This window comes from Microplitis mediator, chromosome 10, assembly GCF_029852145.1.
Source record: "Microplitis mediator isolate UGA2020A chromosome 10, iyMicMedi2.1, whole genome shotgun sequence".
Taxonomy (NCBI): Eukaryota; Metazoa; Arthropoda; class Insecta; order Hymenoptera; family Braconidae; genus Microplitis; species Microplitis mediator.
In genome coordinates this window covers 20,729,431-20,747,942 of record NC_079978.1, presented here as the reverse complement: position 1 = coordinate 20,747,942, position 18,512 = coordinate 20,729,431, and the positions used below count along the sequence as shown (strand labels likewise).

The 18,512-nt window shown below is 30.7% G+C and overlaps 1 protein-coding gene across 4 annotated transcripts in view; it reads right to left on the bottom strand.

Moving 5' to 3' along the window:
* LOC130676535 (protein doublesex) overlaps nt 1-18,142 on the bottom strand; it is a 47,484-nt gene extending 29,342 nt beyond the window's left edge. Inside the window, exons 1-3 of one of the 4 annotated variants that reach the window (XR_008991424.1) lie at nt 17,112-18,139; nt 1,969-2,370; nt 1,571-1,796 (exon numbers count right to left, since the gene is read on the bottom strand). Coding sequence is in view for 3 of the 4 variants with exons in the window: in XM_057482841.1 (XP_057338824.1) it covers nt 1,571-1,796; nt 1,969-2,247 (505 nt within the window). In the remaining variant the exon portion in view is untranslated. Of the gene's footprint in view, nt 1-1,570; nt 1,797-1,968; nt 2,371-17,111 lie in introns of all 4 variants that reach the window. The other 3 variants (XM_057482841.1, XM_057482839.1, XM_057482840.1) reach the window with 3 other exon arrangements.
* Between the last annotated feature and the right edge of the window lie 370 nt (nt 18,143-18,512).

The following is an 18,512-nucleotide window of genomic DNA, read 5'->3' as shown; positions in this document are numbered from 1 at the left end:
TTCATCATTTCTGATAACAAAGTGTATCTTTATGTATTTAAACTATTGACATATTTCGATATTTACGTCAGAATAAAAAATGGAAACAAAAAATAAAAAAAAAAAATTAAGTAATTAAATGACAGATTAGAGACAATGTTATGATTATTTAATATTCAATATTCTTGTGCACTCATCATTGATAAATATACATATTTATGAAAATGCACATTAATTAAAGCAGAAAAAAAACTTATATATAATAGACTGATTCAAAAAAATCGACTATATTTTTTTTTTTAATTCCGCATTGAAATATCTTCAGAGCTCTGAAAAAAGACGCCTGTGAAAACCAGATCTCTTAATTTTAATATTTGGAGGTCGCGCATCGCGGATTCCCATTTTACATTTAAATAACACGGGAAAAAAAATTTTTTTTTTTAGAATTTTCTAGCTTACAAGCCAATTAATGGATTTTTATGTGCAATTAATAATTTTATAGGAAATCGAACGCTCTACAAAAAATGTCTCTTATCATTTTTTGATAAATCCATTTTTTCGGAAGTTATTTGAGCTTGAAGTCAAATTTATAGTAAATTTTGAGATCTTTTTACTTTTTCGGCGAAACTATAAGACTTATCACAAAATCTCATAAGTACTTTTTTGTAGATAATTTTATTCCCAATAAATTATTACGAATAAAATTTTTCGGAATTCCGCATTGTTTTCTAGTTATTTTTATTTTAATGCCAGGCTCTTAAAATAAATCAGAAAATTATTTTTTCAAGAGCTTGACATTAAAATGAAAATAACTAGAAAACAATGCGGAATTCCGAAAAATTTTATTCGTGATAATTTTTCAGGAATAAAATTATCTACAAAAAAGTACCTGTGACATTTTGTGATAAGTTTGATAGTTTCGCCGGAAAAGTAAAAAGATCTCAAAATTTACTATAAATTTGACTTCAAGCTCAAATAACTTCCGAACAAATGGATTTATCAAAAAATAATAAGAGACATTTTTTGTAGAACGTTCGATTTCCTACAAAAATATTTATTGCACATAAAAATCCGTTAATTGGCTTGTAAGCTAGAAAATTCTAAAAAAAAAAATTTTTTTTCCCGTCTTATTCAAATGGGAAATCGCAATCTGCGATGCGCGACCTCTAAATATTAAAAGTGAGAGCTCTGGTTTTCACAGGCGTCTTTTTTCGCTACTCCGAAGATATTTCAATGCGGGATTTCAAAAAAACCAAAAAGTCGATTTCTTTGAATCAGTCTAATATACATATATTAGACTGTGTCAGAAAAATCGACTATTTTTTCTTTTTAAAAAATTATACGGAAAAATGGATCAGATCTATGAACATCTAAAGAAATCAACGAAAATCTAAGAAAATTTACGAAAATTCATGTATTCAGATAGGCTTAGCATTCAAAGTACAGTAGATAATTAATTTTCGAGTTAATGAAAAAACGCCGTTTGTTGGGCTCGAACTTGGGTCCTCTCGCTTACAAGTCGAAACTGCTACCGCGACGCCAGTACGGCTATTCTTGTTAATAATATTTTTCACTCATATGTTTTACTTACAACTCTCCGGTTCGGACATTTGCGTAGTTGAAGATGAATGGTTGTTTAAAGTTGGTGACAATTTCTGTAGGTTGGGAACACTAACGATGTGAACACCAGAGCTACCGTGATTACTTATTGGCGAATCGCCACTCCTACTGTCACAACTACCCTCCAAACTACGCGTTGGTTGGGATGCTGACACTAGCCTTTCTCTGTCTAAAGTTAATGGTCGTGGTTCCACCTGCTAAGAAAAGAAACAATTAAATTCACAGATCTTAAAATAAAATCCGCTGAATAAAAATTAATCAATTTTTAAATTTTTCAAAATCAATAATTATTTGATGACTGGCAATTATTTGTCAGAAAATCATTAAATTACATGAAATAATTTCCCTAAGGAACAAAAAGAGAATAACCTCCTCTGGCCTTCGAACCCTTGTCGTATCTTGATCCTGAGCTCGCCTGAGCGCGGTTTGTAAGGCCATAACTCTTTGACGATCTTTTGTAAGAATACACTTCTCACAATTACAGTTTCGATACTTGCAGTATCTTTTATGGCCCTTGAGAGCTATTTTTAACCGATGGTTACGACATCGTGCACAATTTGGTGGAGTTCTTGGATTTAACCCTATATTTACAGCTCCCGTTGACTTAACTTCGGTCGGTGTTGATGAATCTTCGTTGTCGTTATTCATCTTTAATTTTTAACACATAAACTGATTTAATTATCTATTCACTGACAAGTCCGTTTTAAACATTCACTAGCATCTCCTATCACATCGATTTGACAGTCCGTAATTATGGTCATACATTTCGCTCTGAAACAAACATAAGAAAATATGGAATCACAATTTGAATTAAAAGTAGTAATTATCGATAAAATAAATGAAATACTTCAGATAATTTTCTTTCTCTTTATAGTTTTATTTAATTTGATTGAAAATTTTTTTTCTACACGGAGCAAAAGTTATGGCAACCGTTCGAAGTACGTTTATAAAATATCGACCCATAAAGTTGTGCTTTTATTTCATTTCTCGCGAATATTTTTCATAATATCCTAATTTAGCATAATCAATTAAAATCCTGCTACACTGTGAAAAATTCTCAATAAATTTTACTATGGGTGCATAGTAACACCAGACTATAAGAAAACTGATTCAAAATTTACAAGTGTCTCATAGTAAACGTATGCGCAGACTAGACGATTGTGGCCTATGCGCATACGTTTACTATGGAACACTTTTGGTTCAAACATTATTTGGAGATGAATTGACAAGAGATAATTGTCTTGTGCATTCCAAAATATTAATCACCCATCACTTTTGAACCAATCAACCGATGGGGCTCATCTTCGAACTTGACCTAGATTGTCGACCGAAAAATAAATATGCCAAGTTTCATTCGAATCTATACAGAATTGAAAACTCTATCATTCGGAATAAAAGGTTGGTGTGTGAACTAAACAGGAACTCTTGTTGCTAAGGATGGTCGCTATGGGGTGTCGCGACGCCAGGTTACTAGGATCTGTTGCTATGAGGTTTTGTGACGCAAGGCATTGAATAGGCGATAGGAAAGGCGTCACGGCGTCTGGCATCGAACTGGTGGTAAGAGAGGTCGTCAAAAGATGCGCCCTAAGGAAGGGTGGTTTCACCACGCCGAGCGTTGAAGAAGTAGTTAGGGTCGATGACGGATCTATGCGACTTCGAAGTGTTTATAACTTAATTTATTTTCGTTATTGTTGTTAGCAATTTCAATTGTTCATAATCATTACTATTCCGTATTTTTTTAACTTCCTGCTAAGAAAATTGTAAATTTTCACAAATTCGGGAAGTTATTGTTTTCACCCCGATTTTTGAAAATCGAGTTTTCATTAGATGTCGACGTTTTGAGGTCCTAAGAAGCTATTCTGACTATTTTCAGAATGATGTCCGAGTGTCTGTATGTTTGTGTGTCTATGCATGTAAAGACTTTATAACTTTTTAACTAATGAACCGATTTGGATGGTTAAGGCGGCAATCGAAAGAGCTTGTTGGCCCTCAACTTTCCTGAAAATTTCAGATCATTTGATCAAAAAGACTCAAAAATATTGGCGAATTACGAAAAAAAAAAATTTTTGTTTTAGTTTTTTATTTATTTCTCAGAAACGAGTTAGACGATCGACTTCAAAATCTATTCAGCTCTCGAAATTTATAAGCCGCGTCGAATACGACCACAACTATCTCAATCGGTTAATTTGTTCGAGAGATATCGTTAGAGAAAGAAATGGTAAAAAACTGTTTTTTTCGATTATCTTTGAAGTGACTCATCCGATCAATTTCAAAATTTAATCAGCTCTAGAATTCAAGAAAACGCGCCGATTGCCACCTCAAATGTCAAAATCGGTTGATTAGTTCGAAAGATATCGGCGCTGAAAAGTTAATAAAATATCATTTTGTGTTATTTTTTCCGGATAGATCAAAATATAATGTGCTAAAATGTGTCTGAAATCATACCAACTCTTTCTCTTTATAGTCTCTTTCGATCATCAGATAATGTCATGTAATTTGTTCTTTAGTTTTAAACATATTGTCAGCAAAACATTGAAAAAACCCAATCTTTAATGTTTTTCTCGGATATTCCATATATTATTGCTCTGACCTAAGTGAAAACTCATTCAAATCTTGATTTTGATCACTGACATTGATTTCTGCCTCAATACATTTATTTTAGAGAACATAATCGAGAATAAAAATTTAAAAGCCGCTTCTTCATTAATGACTTTCGATTCTTAACTTTTCAAACTCTAGCATAAAACGTAACTTGATAGAGCTTGAAGAGCTCATAAAAAAACAATTCCAAGCAATAGGATTTTCGAGCTCGAATTGAATAATAATTATTATTATTAATTTTTATTTATGTTTTGAATTATTAATTTTATTTTTTTAGTAGATTTTATACAAATCTAGCTACTTTACTTTTGTCCTCATAATGGATTTGTGATTAAAATTTTGCCGTCGAAAATAAAATTAGGCATTAAAAAATCTACTGGATGACTAAATTTCCAAAATGTTTTGCATATAATTGCTAGTATGTCAGCCGAAAATTTTAGGCCACCTCTAACCTCGCGAACGTGCCCTTAAGCAGTTGAATTACATAAATTTTTTTATTTTCGTTGCGCGAAAAACGTTCCAGTATTCAGGTACATATTTTTCTCATGTATACATTTCCTTAATACTTTACAAATAAATTTTATAAATTATTGTTATTACTAAAAAAGTTTATTGGCCGTTTCTTATATTGATAAATATTCTAAATTATGTATTACATCATTGGTGGCATTTAATATTTCAAAACGTTCTCACGACTATCTTACTTATAGTTGATAAAGCGATACAGTCAGGTGGCTTCTACAGCTAGTATATTGATACTGTAACAATACAGCATATATTAAAGAGCATTGCTACCGCAGCTATACAATATAGCTATAAATCGACTACTTTGTTTCCATGTACGGGTGTGTAAAAGTAATAATCCAATATTTGAGAATTCCAAGTGCCAACTAGTGTCAAAATTTTAATTCCTTCAATTTTTTCCTTATATCTAATCTCTAAATCTGAAATAGTAAATATACACTGTTTCAAATTTAGAAAGTATTCGTAGTACTTTTTTTTTTTTTATTAAATCCATTTTTTTTGAACAAATAGAATAAGAAGTATATAAGCAAAAGACATTTTCTGCTTCTCTCTAAAAATGAATTAGCGAAATTCCCTGCAAATTAGGAAATATGCACTGGGAACCAGCTATACACTGTAAAAAATCACCGGGGTAAGTCCAAGCGGTGTAGGTGTTAAAATCGGCGGTGTTAAATTTCAAGACCGAAAGCGGTGTAAAAATAACGCCGCCGCCGGTATAAATATTCTGTACCGGTGTTAAAAAAAAATCTTCGGTGTTAAAATAACGCCGCTTCCGGTGTAGATATTCTTTACCGGTGTTAAAATATTTTACTTTGTGAATATTTGTACTTACTCGACCACTATACTTGTTGATAAATGATATTTTTACCCCGATTTAACACCGGTATTTTTAACACCGGTGAATTACTCCTCCTACACCGGTGTAATTTTATTTTAATACCGGGCGGAGTTAAAATGAGTCCATTTTCAACACCGCTTTTTTTACAGTGTAAGCATACCGCTGATTAAATTGGTGGTCTACTTATAGCTAAATAAGAAGTGACTACACTGTAAAAAATCACCGGAATAAGTCCAAGCGGTGTAGGTGTTAAAATTATCGGTGTTAAATTTACTCCCGAAAGCGGTGTTAAAATAACGCCGCCACCGGTGTAAATATTCTAGACCGGTGTTAAAATAACGCCACCGCCGGTGTAGATATTCTTTACCGGTGTTAAAATATTTAACTTTGTGAATATTTTTACTTACTCGATCACTATACTTGTTAATAAATGATGTTTTTTATTAATTTTCATAAAGAACTGACATTTTTTGTGTTTTATAATCTTTAAAGTTAATACTTCAAGCGGACGCAATTTGCCCCGCTTTTACTCCACTTTTATACCGGTTATCCCGATTTAACACCGTTATTTTTAACACCGGTGTATTACTTCTCCTTCACCGGTGTAATTTCATTTTTACACCGGGCGGAGTTAAAACGAGTCCAATTTTAACACCACTCTTTTTACAGTGTATCCACTGATTCGTAGTGAATTTTATTAATTCATTTTTAGAGAGTTAACACTTTACAGTAATTGTTACCGACTACTCATTATAAGCCTGGTCTAGGGAGCCTAGAGGAAATTTTTCTTTGAATTTCAATCACCCCGGTACTGTGCATTTAGTTTTGCTCTCGACTATACCTGTTATAAGCCTCTTTTATTTTATATGATTTTAAACGTCATATTTACATTTTGTTACAGATATCACTGCCAATTTTTCTAGTGCTTGTGGTGCTAAAATAAATACTTATCTTTTTACACTAATAATAATTATAATGCGAAAAATTATAATGATAATAGCATTAATTAACGGCTCCATCGAACTTTTCAATTGTATCAGAAGCTTTCAATGTAATTTATGATTACAAATATAAACAATAAATTATATGTTACTTGATATTGATTACTTGATATTCAATTACTCGGAAACTTGTTCTATTTTTCATTCTCTTTAAGAAAAAAAATACTAGAAGACTCGCAAAGATTTTGCCACGAAAATTTCGATAAAAAACCAGAAGAAAGTAATCTTTTCATACTTTAAAACTACAAAAAGTAATTAAAATATCAAAATTCTATAACATATGATGGCAGATCCATAAATCCGCCGCAGAGAAGAACAATTTCAAAAAAAAAAATTTGTTGATACCTCTATTATTGTATTTTTTCTGTCCAAAAATAGGTGGAGCCACACATCTAAACAATTACCATCACTCTTGACGGAACATCGATAGTGAATTTTCAACATTAATCTGTCTAGTTTCTCCTATAGCTTGCTTATAATTTTGACAGTTTCAATGAAGGCTTATAACGAGCTGTCTTGTAAGAAACTCAGAAGAGAGTTTAAGTAGGGAGAGCTGTTCTTTCCTAAAATGAATAAGTAACAAGTACTTCAATAAGTGAATAATTGACTGCGCAAATAGTCCCAAGTATATCACTGATTCAATCAGTGATTGGGACATTCGCAATGAATATTCACTGATTTGCAGGACTTTCCACTGAGTCATTTTAAGAGAGTTTGGACTCAGTAATTTCCGATTGAGGGGAGGAAGCTTATTACGGGCAGGCTTATGACGGGTGGTCGACTGTACTACAGATCAATCCCCTGTATCTTACAATACTTTTAATTAGTTCCGTAATAATTTTTTGATCTGACAGAGTGATTATTTTTACATTTTAACGAATACTCAGACTGTAAGATTCAATTTAACGTGACGAAATTGGGATTTTCATTTTCAAGCAACAGTAGACCATACCTACGCGCATTCGCGCTTAAGGCATGCAAAAAGATGGGACTTCAAGTCCTATTTCAAGAATCAACCGAGAAATAATGGAGTCTAAGCTTCTCTTTAGAATTCCGTACACTTGTGTTTATGCTGTAAATATTAATAACCATCGAACGAATGATAAAGTAATTTAGTTACAAAAAAAAGGATAATTGTCTATAATCCACAGCCATATATGCGTAGTACTATATTTAAATCGACTTACGTAATTACAGCTTAATACTTTGTACGCTTCAATATATATTATACTTGTGTAATCAAGAGAGATAGCCGTGTTTCGCGCCGAGCATACATTGAACGATATGAGAACCCATGAACGTCGACGTGTATCTATACCTGGACTAACTATCGATTTGTCGGCATTTAAATTTCAAATTATATTATAAAAAATGTATTGAATTTTGAGTTAAAATAACACTGATTACGCTGTAGAGATAAATGATTCCCCGTCGATTGCGACGTGAATCGAATTATTTGGTCCAGAACATGCGAAGTGATGCCCCATAGCTACGTCTTATGCGTCGAATGTGGATATTTTTCATATATTATAAATTCTATATCCAGATTTGTGCTATATACTGTCTAGAGATAGAAAAATTAATTTCGAAAATAAGAAGCATCTTAGTAAAAAAAATCTGAAAAACGGTAGACCCGGCGGGAAAATCCCAAAACTTCCCGCTGTTTTCGAACTCAGGAAGCTGAGTCTAGATTTTCTATAGAATTTCTTAGACGGCGATCCCGATGTACCTGAAGATCGGAACGTTTTTCGCTGAACGAAAATAAGAAAAAAGAAATGAAAAGTAAAAAATCTACTGGATCTAGATTTCGTAAACGTTTCGCACACTACCCGAAAATGACAGTCCACCCCCAACTACCCCTTAAGTCGCCATTAGACACAAATTTCATGAATTATTTTCATTTTCGTTGCGTGAAAAACGTTCCGATCTTCGGGTACATGCGATCCCGATCAAAATTAAAGCATCCGATGGATGCTTGAATGTTTCGGGGATATCAGACAAATCTTCTGGAAAAACGCTAGCACATGGAAGCGAATAGAAGAGAACATAAATTCAACTGAAAAAATAAAAATTTTTTCGACAAAATCTTTGAAACAAATCAACCGATTTGAGCGGGTGCCAATCAAAAGAGCTTACCAATACTGGGAACTGATTTCATTTTAAGACGAAAAAAAAATTTAATGATTTTTACCTCTATTCAATTATTGCTAATCCGGACTATAATTTCTAAAAGTAGTAAAATTTACAATATCGATAGTAATAATCGACAATGAAATGGAATTTTCACTAATTATAGTAATTTTTGGTTTGCGTTCTCCGACACTCATAAAAAATTAAGAATATTTGAAAAAATTTCGAAATTTTAGACCAATGAAATGTCATTTCGGACAAAAAAAAAGGAATGTAAAATTAATAGTACCCTGTAGAAAAAAAATTTATAGAGTGAACGCTATAACTTGCAATACTCCGTTTTCTGTTGTATGATAATATGGAATTATATTAAGCATGTCCGTGTATGTCACAAAAATAAATTATATTCGTTTTAATTTAAAATTATAATAGAGCGTATAAATAATTCCATCATAAAATATGAGGGTCAATATCAGGATTTTCTTTCAGAAATAATACTCATGCTTTGAAAGTTCCTGTATAGAATTCTAGTCGTTTTGAAAATGAAAATTTGGAATAAGAAATAATTTCTTCTTTTTTTTTTTAACTTTAGAATTGAACATGGTTGAGAATGACAATAGTAGTCCTCTAAATAGATACTAGTAACATTGTATGAAAAAGCTTTGAAAATTTTATTATTGCTTCAAATTAACGGAGAGTTGAAATTAATTAATACTGAGTAAGATCACGTCAAGTGGACCCCCAATTTTCCACTTGATCATGAAAATTAAGCCTACATATTTTTTTCTTAGGTAGTCACTATGAAAAATTAATCCCTCGAACGATTTTTCAAAATTTTCATTTTAACAACAATTTTTTTTACAATCAAAATTTTGAGTACTTTTAATTAAAAAATAGATTCCAAAACAACCGTTAAAGATAAATTAATGAAATTTTCAGGATTTATTGTCAATTATCTATATTTTATAAAAATATTAATAGCTTAAAATTCTTTGTTTATTATCCTATTGTTAATTAACTTTTAAGCAAACAAATTAAAATTTCATTGGCTTCTCGGTAAAAAAACGGAGTTTTTTTTCATGGCTTACATGCGTTATTTATTAAAGTTTAAGATCCCAAAAGAAAATGTCGCTGCTCGCGTCTATTACAGCTTTGGTCAGTCACAATTGAAAGTAGCAATTAAAATAGTAGTTTATCTATCGAGTGCGATCGTGTTTAAGACGGGAGTTTGAATATTGCGAGCCGAAGGATAGGGTACCAACACACGAGCGTCTTAGACTCGATTGTACTAGATAAATACATTAGTTTTTGTGACAGATATTCGAAATTTACTACATTTAGGCAGAGAATAGTCACGTTTTGTTAGTGAAAAGTATACCGCTATTTGAATTAGTGACATACTGTTCACTATAGTATCTTGTTCGATATATAAAGCTTTGTATTTAAATCAAAAACAATAAATTAGAAATGATTTATCTATTATATTGTAATTATACATGCAAAACTAATGTAAATAATGTTTTTTGATCGGCCACAGGTGATCAAGATCTCATGGTCGAATAAAATTTATTATCTATCTATCTATCTATTATAGAGCCTGATTTTCGCAGAGATGATATTCGTATATCTTGTCCTGGCAAATTGTCGTAGTGTTGAATATGATAAGTGATTTCTGGTTACTGCTATCAGAGTTTGGAATGAGTTACCAGTTAATTGTACACAACAGCAACATTTTTCAATTCCGTAAATCAAGTTATTAATATTTTTTTAGTAAAAATAATTAATTACTTAGCGTTATTTGTGAAGATTTTGTTCTCGAGTTAATGATGATTGGGATTGAGACTAGATTAAGTTTTAAGTTATATCAATAATGAATTATAAAAGTGTAAATAATTTACTATAAATTGCAACAATGTATACTATATTTATTAAAGTCTTGTATTTTGGATGGCCGCAAGGAGTTACGACTTCATGGCCAATAAACAATTAATAATAATAATAATAATAATAATAATAATAATAATAATAATAATAATAATAATAATAATAATAATAATAATAATAATAATAATAATAATAATAGCATAGTAAACAATGAATAGTCACTATTTCAAATTTAGAAAAGTATAATTCATTTTACAAAATTAATATGCTTATATTTTGTTGTTACTAAGTGACAGCAAGTATTTTATACAATTACATAAGGTGTCACAGAATTTTATAAGATTTCCTAAATCTTTATGAAGCTCCATAAAATTTTATGAAAAGATTTTTTCATGGGTTTCGTTACTAAATTCTGAGCATGTAGAAGTAAAGTTTTTTGAATGCTTTTATAGGCGACGCGATTGATACTCTTTACAATCACGCGAATTTTTAAGCCGTAAATTTGCAGCGAGTCCAAGATTTGTTCATTTCAGTTGAAATTTATTTGACTCAAAACGAATAATATAAATTAGATATTGAATAAAAACTTAAATAAACTATCAACTTATAGTAAAAAGTTGAAATTCTTCTAAATTAAAAGAAAAGAATATAGTAGATGATTAAATTCAATTGACTTCTCTATTTATGCTGATTATTCGATAATTTGTGAGTGATAATAATATCAATTATTTTGATTATTAAGTAAATAACGAGTCTTAACTCGAAGACAATTTTAGAGCGTTTAACCTTTCAACCACAAGAAATTTTCACGCTATCCATAACCACCGGCCAGTGGGACCGCTAGCTTCTTGATTTTTAACAATATAATATACGAATGATATCATTTACAATATTATATTCTTTGAAATAAATGGCATGATTTAGTCATCATTATAACTCTTGCAACGCTTCACAATTGTTGGTAGAAAAAAAAAATAATAATATGTATGAATCAGTTCGAGTATTGTAATGTCGTCGACTACATTATTAAATGAGTAAGGATATAACTTTTGCCTCTCATTAAATCGCATAAAAATGAGTAGATTAAGTTACATTAACATTAATCAGCGGTTTGATTGATCGTTGAAAATAAAAAAAAGTGATAATCTATTGTTTAGCAATTTTAAAATACAAAAAAAAATGCTGATTCAACCGGAATTAAATGGCAAGAAAGCTACCAAAAAGTTAAAGTCGATTCTATAAAATCTAAAAAAAACTTACGTTGACGCTAAGTTTGATTACACAGTTGAAAATTTGTGTTCTTGTGTATAAAATTCAATAGTTAAATATTTTGTGTCTGTTATTTGATCTCAACAAGTGTTAAACCTGCACAGTAAAAAATATTGTGTATCTGTGTTAAAAACGGTCCGTGTTAAAATTTTTGTGTTGATTTTTTTGTGTCAAATCAACACAATTCTTTGTGTTGCTTAAAAATTTTTAATCGATTTACTTTTCAACACTTTAAAAGTGTTACTTAGTATAAAAATCGATATTATCAACATTTATTAAGTGTTACTTTAACATTAACACAAAAAAAGTGTTAAAATTTTAACACAAATTTTGTGTTGAAATGCAACACAAATTTTGTGTTGAAATTTAACACAAATAGTCTGTGTTGAAAAATAACACAAAAATTGTGTGGACCGTTTCTACACACAGATTGTGTTGATTTTAACACAATATTTTTTACTGTGTGTATTATTGTTTGACACAAGTATAATGTGTTAAATTTAACGCAAATTTTTGAACTATGTAGCGGTATGCACCCGGGTCAAAAATAAAACTTGATTCAGGCTCGCTTCGCCTTATTTTCTTTTGAAGTTATCGATTTGCCGACGATTTTTTGATAAGATTTCGACTTTTTCAACTTAAATTTAATTTGTTTCAACTTTTTGAACTTTTTTCATCTTAGTTTCAACTTATTCGTCTTTATTTTGAGCACGATAGTCATTCACATTACTTTTGACTGCTAAACCAAGTCGAAAAAAAGTCAATTATTCGCCTTACTTTCGCCTTAATATACAAAAATTATTTCACCTTAGTTCTGACTTTTTCGACTTATAATTTAAGTCGAATAAGTCTACATCAAGTCAATTTCGACTTGATTTAAACTTTTTCGTCTTAAATCGTGACTAAGTAAGCCAGTTAAGTCTAAACCAAGGCGAAAACTTAATATATTTCATACCTCCGTAAAAAAGTCGAGTTTGTCTTGTGAAAAACGGCTCCAAATTTCGACTTGGTAAACCAAGTCTAAATAAAGTTTTATTTTTGACCCGGGAAGACTTGAAATTGTGATATTTTTCCAATAATTCAAATTAGTATCAGAAATAAATTAAAAACTCAGACACGAGTATACAGAATCATTACTTTTTGTTTCTTTGACTCAGCTCACAAACGAAAATTTTGGAAAGCTGATCCAAATTTTCGGATTTGAATCGAATAATTTATAAAATTACAAATAATCTCAGAACTTTAATACTTCTAAAATTAACAAATAATTCGAAAATTGATGAATTCGAATACTCGAAAATTGACGAACAATAGCAATATTCGATCCGTACACCCCTAATTTTGTAGGTTTCATAATCACATTTAGTAAACCAAGTCTAAATTAAGTTTTATTTTTGACCCGGACATGCAATGAAAAACAAGTTTGTTAAATTTTAATAAAATTTATTTGTCTTTAATAAAACGTATATTTGGCTCAACTTCAAATAAAAATGTTATTAAATACGAATATGAAATGTTTATTTGAAACTATTTCTAAGGTTTATCAAAAACAACTCGATGTGTCTTGATCTTCAGTGCACAGTTAAAATTATTGTGTTAAAATCAACATAATATTTGTAGTATTTTTTAACAGACTATTTGTGTTTAATTTCAACACAACATTAGTGTTCAAATTTTAACACTAAATTTAGAAGTACGATAAGTAAATGAATTTTTAAATGTCAGTAGCTCTTTGCTTCGCGTTAAAGGTGTGCAATTTACTCGCGTTTATCCGACGCATCCGATCTGTTCAAACGCGTCTGCAAATTCAACTATTTTGATTTATTTCCTTTTCAATTTTGCATTTCTTAAAAATTATATTATATTTATACATATATTTGTACGCAGAAAAAAATATTGTGTGTCTGTGTGAGTTAAATTATTTGTGTTAAACCATCACATTTTACTGTGTTTTGCACGGAAATTTTAAATCGATCTCCTGTTTGACACTTTGAAAGTGTTGACCAGTACAATAATCAAACTATCAACATTTATTAAGTGTTACGTAAAATTAACTCAAAATTTAAGTTAAAAACTTAATCGGTAGTCACGGAAAAATTATTAGAAAAATAAAAGTGAAATCGACATTTCATAAAGGTCAATTCAACATGATATTAAAATCTGAATAACTAGAAAATTATGCGGAATTCAAAAAAAATTTATCAGAGTTAATTTGTAAGGAATAAAATTGTCTACAAAAAAGGACCAATGACATTTTATGACAAGTCCGATAGTTTCGCTGGAAAAGTAAAAAGATCTCGAAATTTAATGCAAATTTGACTTCAAGCTCATGTAACTTTTGAACAGATGGATTTATCAAAAAATTATAAGAGATTTTTATTGTAGTGCGTTAAGTTCCCTACAAAAATACATCCTGGGCGTATCTGTGCAATGAGCCATTGTCGAGGTGGAAAATAAAAAATCGTGGAGCGCCCCCTTTAAATATTAATATTAAGGGCTCATCTTTTGCTTAGGGATACTCTGTCGATTTTTCAATATTCTTCGAGAAGTCAATTTTTTAAAACACTAATCTATATGCGAAACATTTCAAGACTCTAGTTATCTGGTAGGATTTTTACTTTCAAATTTTTTGTTTTTTTTTCGTTGCACAAAAAACATTCCGATTTTCAGGCACACTGAATTTCCATGGTACACAAATAAAATGTAAAAGTTAACATTTTTTTTGTGCCGCCTAATAGTTAAAAAGTCTTGAATTTACTACTGGTATTCCCGATTTTTGTGTTAAGTTTTTAACCCAAATCTTGTGTTTGAATTCAGCACAAATAGTTTGTGTTAAAAAACAACACAAATATTATTGTGTAGACCGTTTTTTATTCACAATATGTTGTTTTCATCACACTATCTTTTTTACTGTGTATGTTACATATGTATGCAAATAATGCATACATATGCATTCATATAAATATATTTTTTTTTATAGATATAGAATATGTCGGGAAACGTTGTACAAAAATTGTAAATGAACGTTAATTATAAATACCTCCCGGGAAAAAATGTTTTTATAAAATTACATTTAATTATTAATTTCCTCACTTGAATCTTACTTTATAAAACTGTATAAAATTTTATATGTTTTTATAAAATTTTATAAAGTAAGATCTGAGTGAAATTAATACCCGGGTCAAAAATAAAACTTGATTTAGACTTGGTTTACTAAGTCGAAATTTAGAGCCGTTTTTTACAAGACAAACTCGACTTTTTTAGGAGGTATGAAATATATTAAGTTTTCGCCTTGGTTTAGACTTAATTGGCTTACTTAGTCACGATTTAAGACGAAAAAGTTGAAATCAAGTCGGAATTGACTTGGTTTAGACTTATTCGACTAAATTTTAAGACGAAAAAGTCAAGATCAAGTCGAAATTTACTTGGTTTAGACTTATTCGACTTAAATTTTAAGACGAAAAAGTCAAAACTAAGGTAAAATAATTTTTATATTAAGGCGAAAGTAAGACTAATTAATAATTTTTTTTCGACTTGATTCAGCAAGTCAAAAGTAATGTGATTGACTATCGTGCTCGAAGTAAAGACGAATAAGTTCAAATTAAGATAAAAAAATACACAGAAAAAACAGATATCTTGAGTCAAGAAAATATTTTTGAAGACAAACGTTTTCGGGAACCAAGTCAAGATTTTCTTGAGCCAAGAAAATTCGTCTTGGTTGGAAAAGATTTCTACTTTATCTGAGAAAATTTAGGTCTCCACACAGAAAAAAAGGATTTCTTGGCGCAAAAAATTTTTTGTATTATAAAGTGAAAACAAAACTTTTCTTGGGATAAGAAAAAATTTTCTCGGAACAAGAGAAAAATTTTTTAGGCGAGAAAAAAATTCTTGAGCCAAGAAAAATTTTGTCTTCAATTCATAATACCAAATATTTCTTGCGCCAAGAAATTTTTTTTTTCTGTGCAAGAAAATTTTCTTGAATCAAGAATATTTACCTTCAGTCGAGAATTTTTTTTTGTGCGAACGAATAAGTTGAAATAAGTCGAAACTAAGATAAAAAAAGTTTAAAAAATTTAATTTAAGTCGAAAAAGTCGAGATCTTATCGAAAAATCGTCGGCAAATCGATAACTTCAAAAGAAAATAAGGCGAAGCGAGCCTAAATCAAGTTTTATTTTTGACCCGGGTAATTAAATGTGATTTTATAAAATTTTCCAAAACTTGATAAATTTTTATAAAACTTTATAAAGTTTTCAGGCCATTTTCAGTATAAAATTTTATAAAAACATTTTTTCCCAGAATACTATCCAACAAACTGTCAACTTATTCTTATTATGAATGAATCGTCATAATGTTAGAAATAAAATAATTCTTTTATATTTAAGCCTTGAAAACATGAAAATAAGTAAGTAGTAAATTCGTTGATTTTCGAAGCCCTATCTAATAATCTGCGGCTGAATAAGTAGTAATAGAACAATAGATTACTTCTATTATTCAGTTCTCAATCGAAAGAAAAACAGTGATGTCTAATAAACAAATGAGCACTACTATTGGCAACAATGTATGTTATTCGTATCAGTCGTACGACCACTTGAGTGATTATATACTCGATGCAATAACGAAATAATTTAAACCGACTTACTATCGCAAACTTGAAATCTTGTTAATTGTTGCCAGCAACCACGCTAACCTCAGTTGTTCATACCAACTCTAAAACGTTATATTTTTCGTTATACCTTTGCTTTAATTATTTACGTCAACTTCTTTATATTATTTTTTTTTTCGACCTTCCATTCTAATAACGATAATTTAAATTCTATGGTCAAATAAAAAATTGCTCAGCGCATTATTCAAAAATTACCGCGACAAATGGAGTATTATTGGGTTGATTTGTGCCGTATATTTATGACCTTGAATAATAACCTTGACGTTATCAAAATATATTTTCTTACGACCGTTACACAGAAAAAAAGGATTTCTTGGCGCAAAAAATTTTTTCTTGTTCTAAGAAAATTTTTACTTGACCCAAGAAATTTTTTGTATTATAAAGTGAAAACAAAATTTTTCTTGGGATAAGAAAAAATTTTCTCGGAACAAGAAAAAAATTTTTTAGGCGAGAAAAAAATTCTTGAGCCAAGAAAAATTTTTGTCTTCAATTCATAATACAAAATATTTCTTGCGCCAAGAAATTTTTTTTTTCTGTGTCCGATTTTTTAAGTTTTAGTTTTCGATAAATTTGACCGAAGAAGAAAACAAAAATCATTACCTCTGAGCGTAAACTTTAATGTTTTTGGTAATGAAAACTTGTTAATTCACTCCATAAATCTTCATTTAATTCTTGCTACGGTACTTTGTAGTTGATAGTAAACCGCAACCAAAGGAAGAGGATCACAACAGCTGTTTTATTATTTATCTTATTCCCACGCTACGTAAATGATTTGTAAGTGTATATATATATATATATATACATATATATCGACGATATTAATTTAGTGGTAGGAAAATCTTACACGAACCCAACACTGATAAGTGTGTGATGTTTTAAACACGCAAATGACAAGAACGCAAATTATACAATTGCACTTAATATCTTGTGATATTTTATTATTTTTTAAAATATTTTTTTGTTTCTTCTCAACTCGCGTGTATGTTGCGCAGCAAGTGTATGCGCTCGCGCCTGTCACGTGGAACACGCGCAGTTACAACAGGAAGTCACCGCCCCCGGAAGTCAAGGTCCAGCCCTCCGGATACGCCTGTGGAAGTTTGAGAGTACCTTTCAAGTGATATATAGTTCAATTACACCTTATAAACATTCTTCTGCTACCTAAACCCGTAAGTCCTTGTATCACTTCCAGCTCAAAACTTATGAAAGAAAATCCATCCATTGTTACTGCACTGAAAATTTTATTTCACACTGTTTCACTTGCATAGTTTTTGCAAGCAGATGCACGCATTGAATAACATATTGGTCTTACGGTAAGAACGTAATGAGATCAACACAATAATAACGTGTTTTAGTCTTTAGAAAAGGAGTTTTCTTTGCGAATTATTACTTTGCCCTAAATTGGCACGTGTAAGAATACTTGTGATGGAGAGAAAAATTATCCATTAAACACTTAAAAGAGTTAAGCTCGGCTACTAAATAAAATTTATTATTTTAAGACAGTATCACATCATCACTAACATGTAGTCCGTAACTTACTAACCGTGCTGGTAGCGACAGCACTCCGTGGAAATTCACGTTGGCGTGCGGTGGATCGGAGAAACGACGGCGGTCGCGGCGGCGCGACGATGGCAAGTGAATAAAACGCAACCAGCGATAGAAGGAATAAGAGAGAAAAAGGGAGATAGAGAGAGAATAATAAAAATGATAGAGAAAGAGAGCAAGAGCAATGTAGTAGTAAGTGAAGGCCACCAACAGTTGAGGGTGCCAGAGGAACGATCGACGAAAGGTGGGGTATGCTATGCAAGCGGTTATCACTAAGAGAGGGGATAATTTCTTTCAAGAGGGGGTAGGGTTGCAACGTGCTGCAACTTTACTGCTGTCACGATACTATCAAGTGAGACAAAACGCGTCCAAGTTTACGACTGAATTAAGATACTGATCTTGGTGACGATCCGCGAGATTATTTTTTCAAATCACGGTTTTTCGCGTTAATCAATTTTT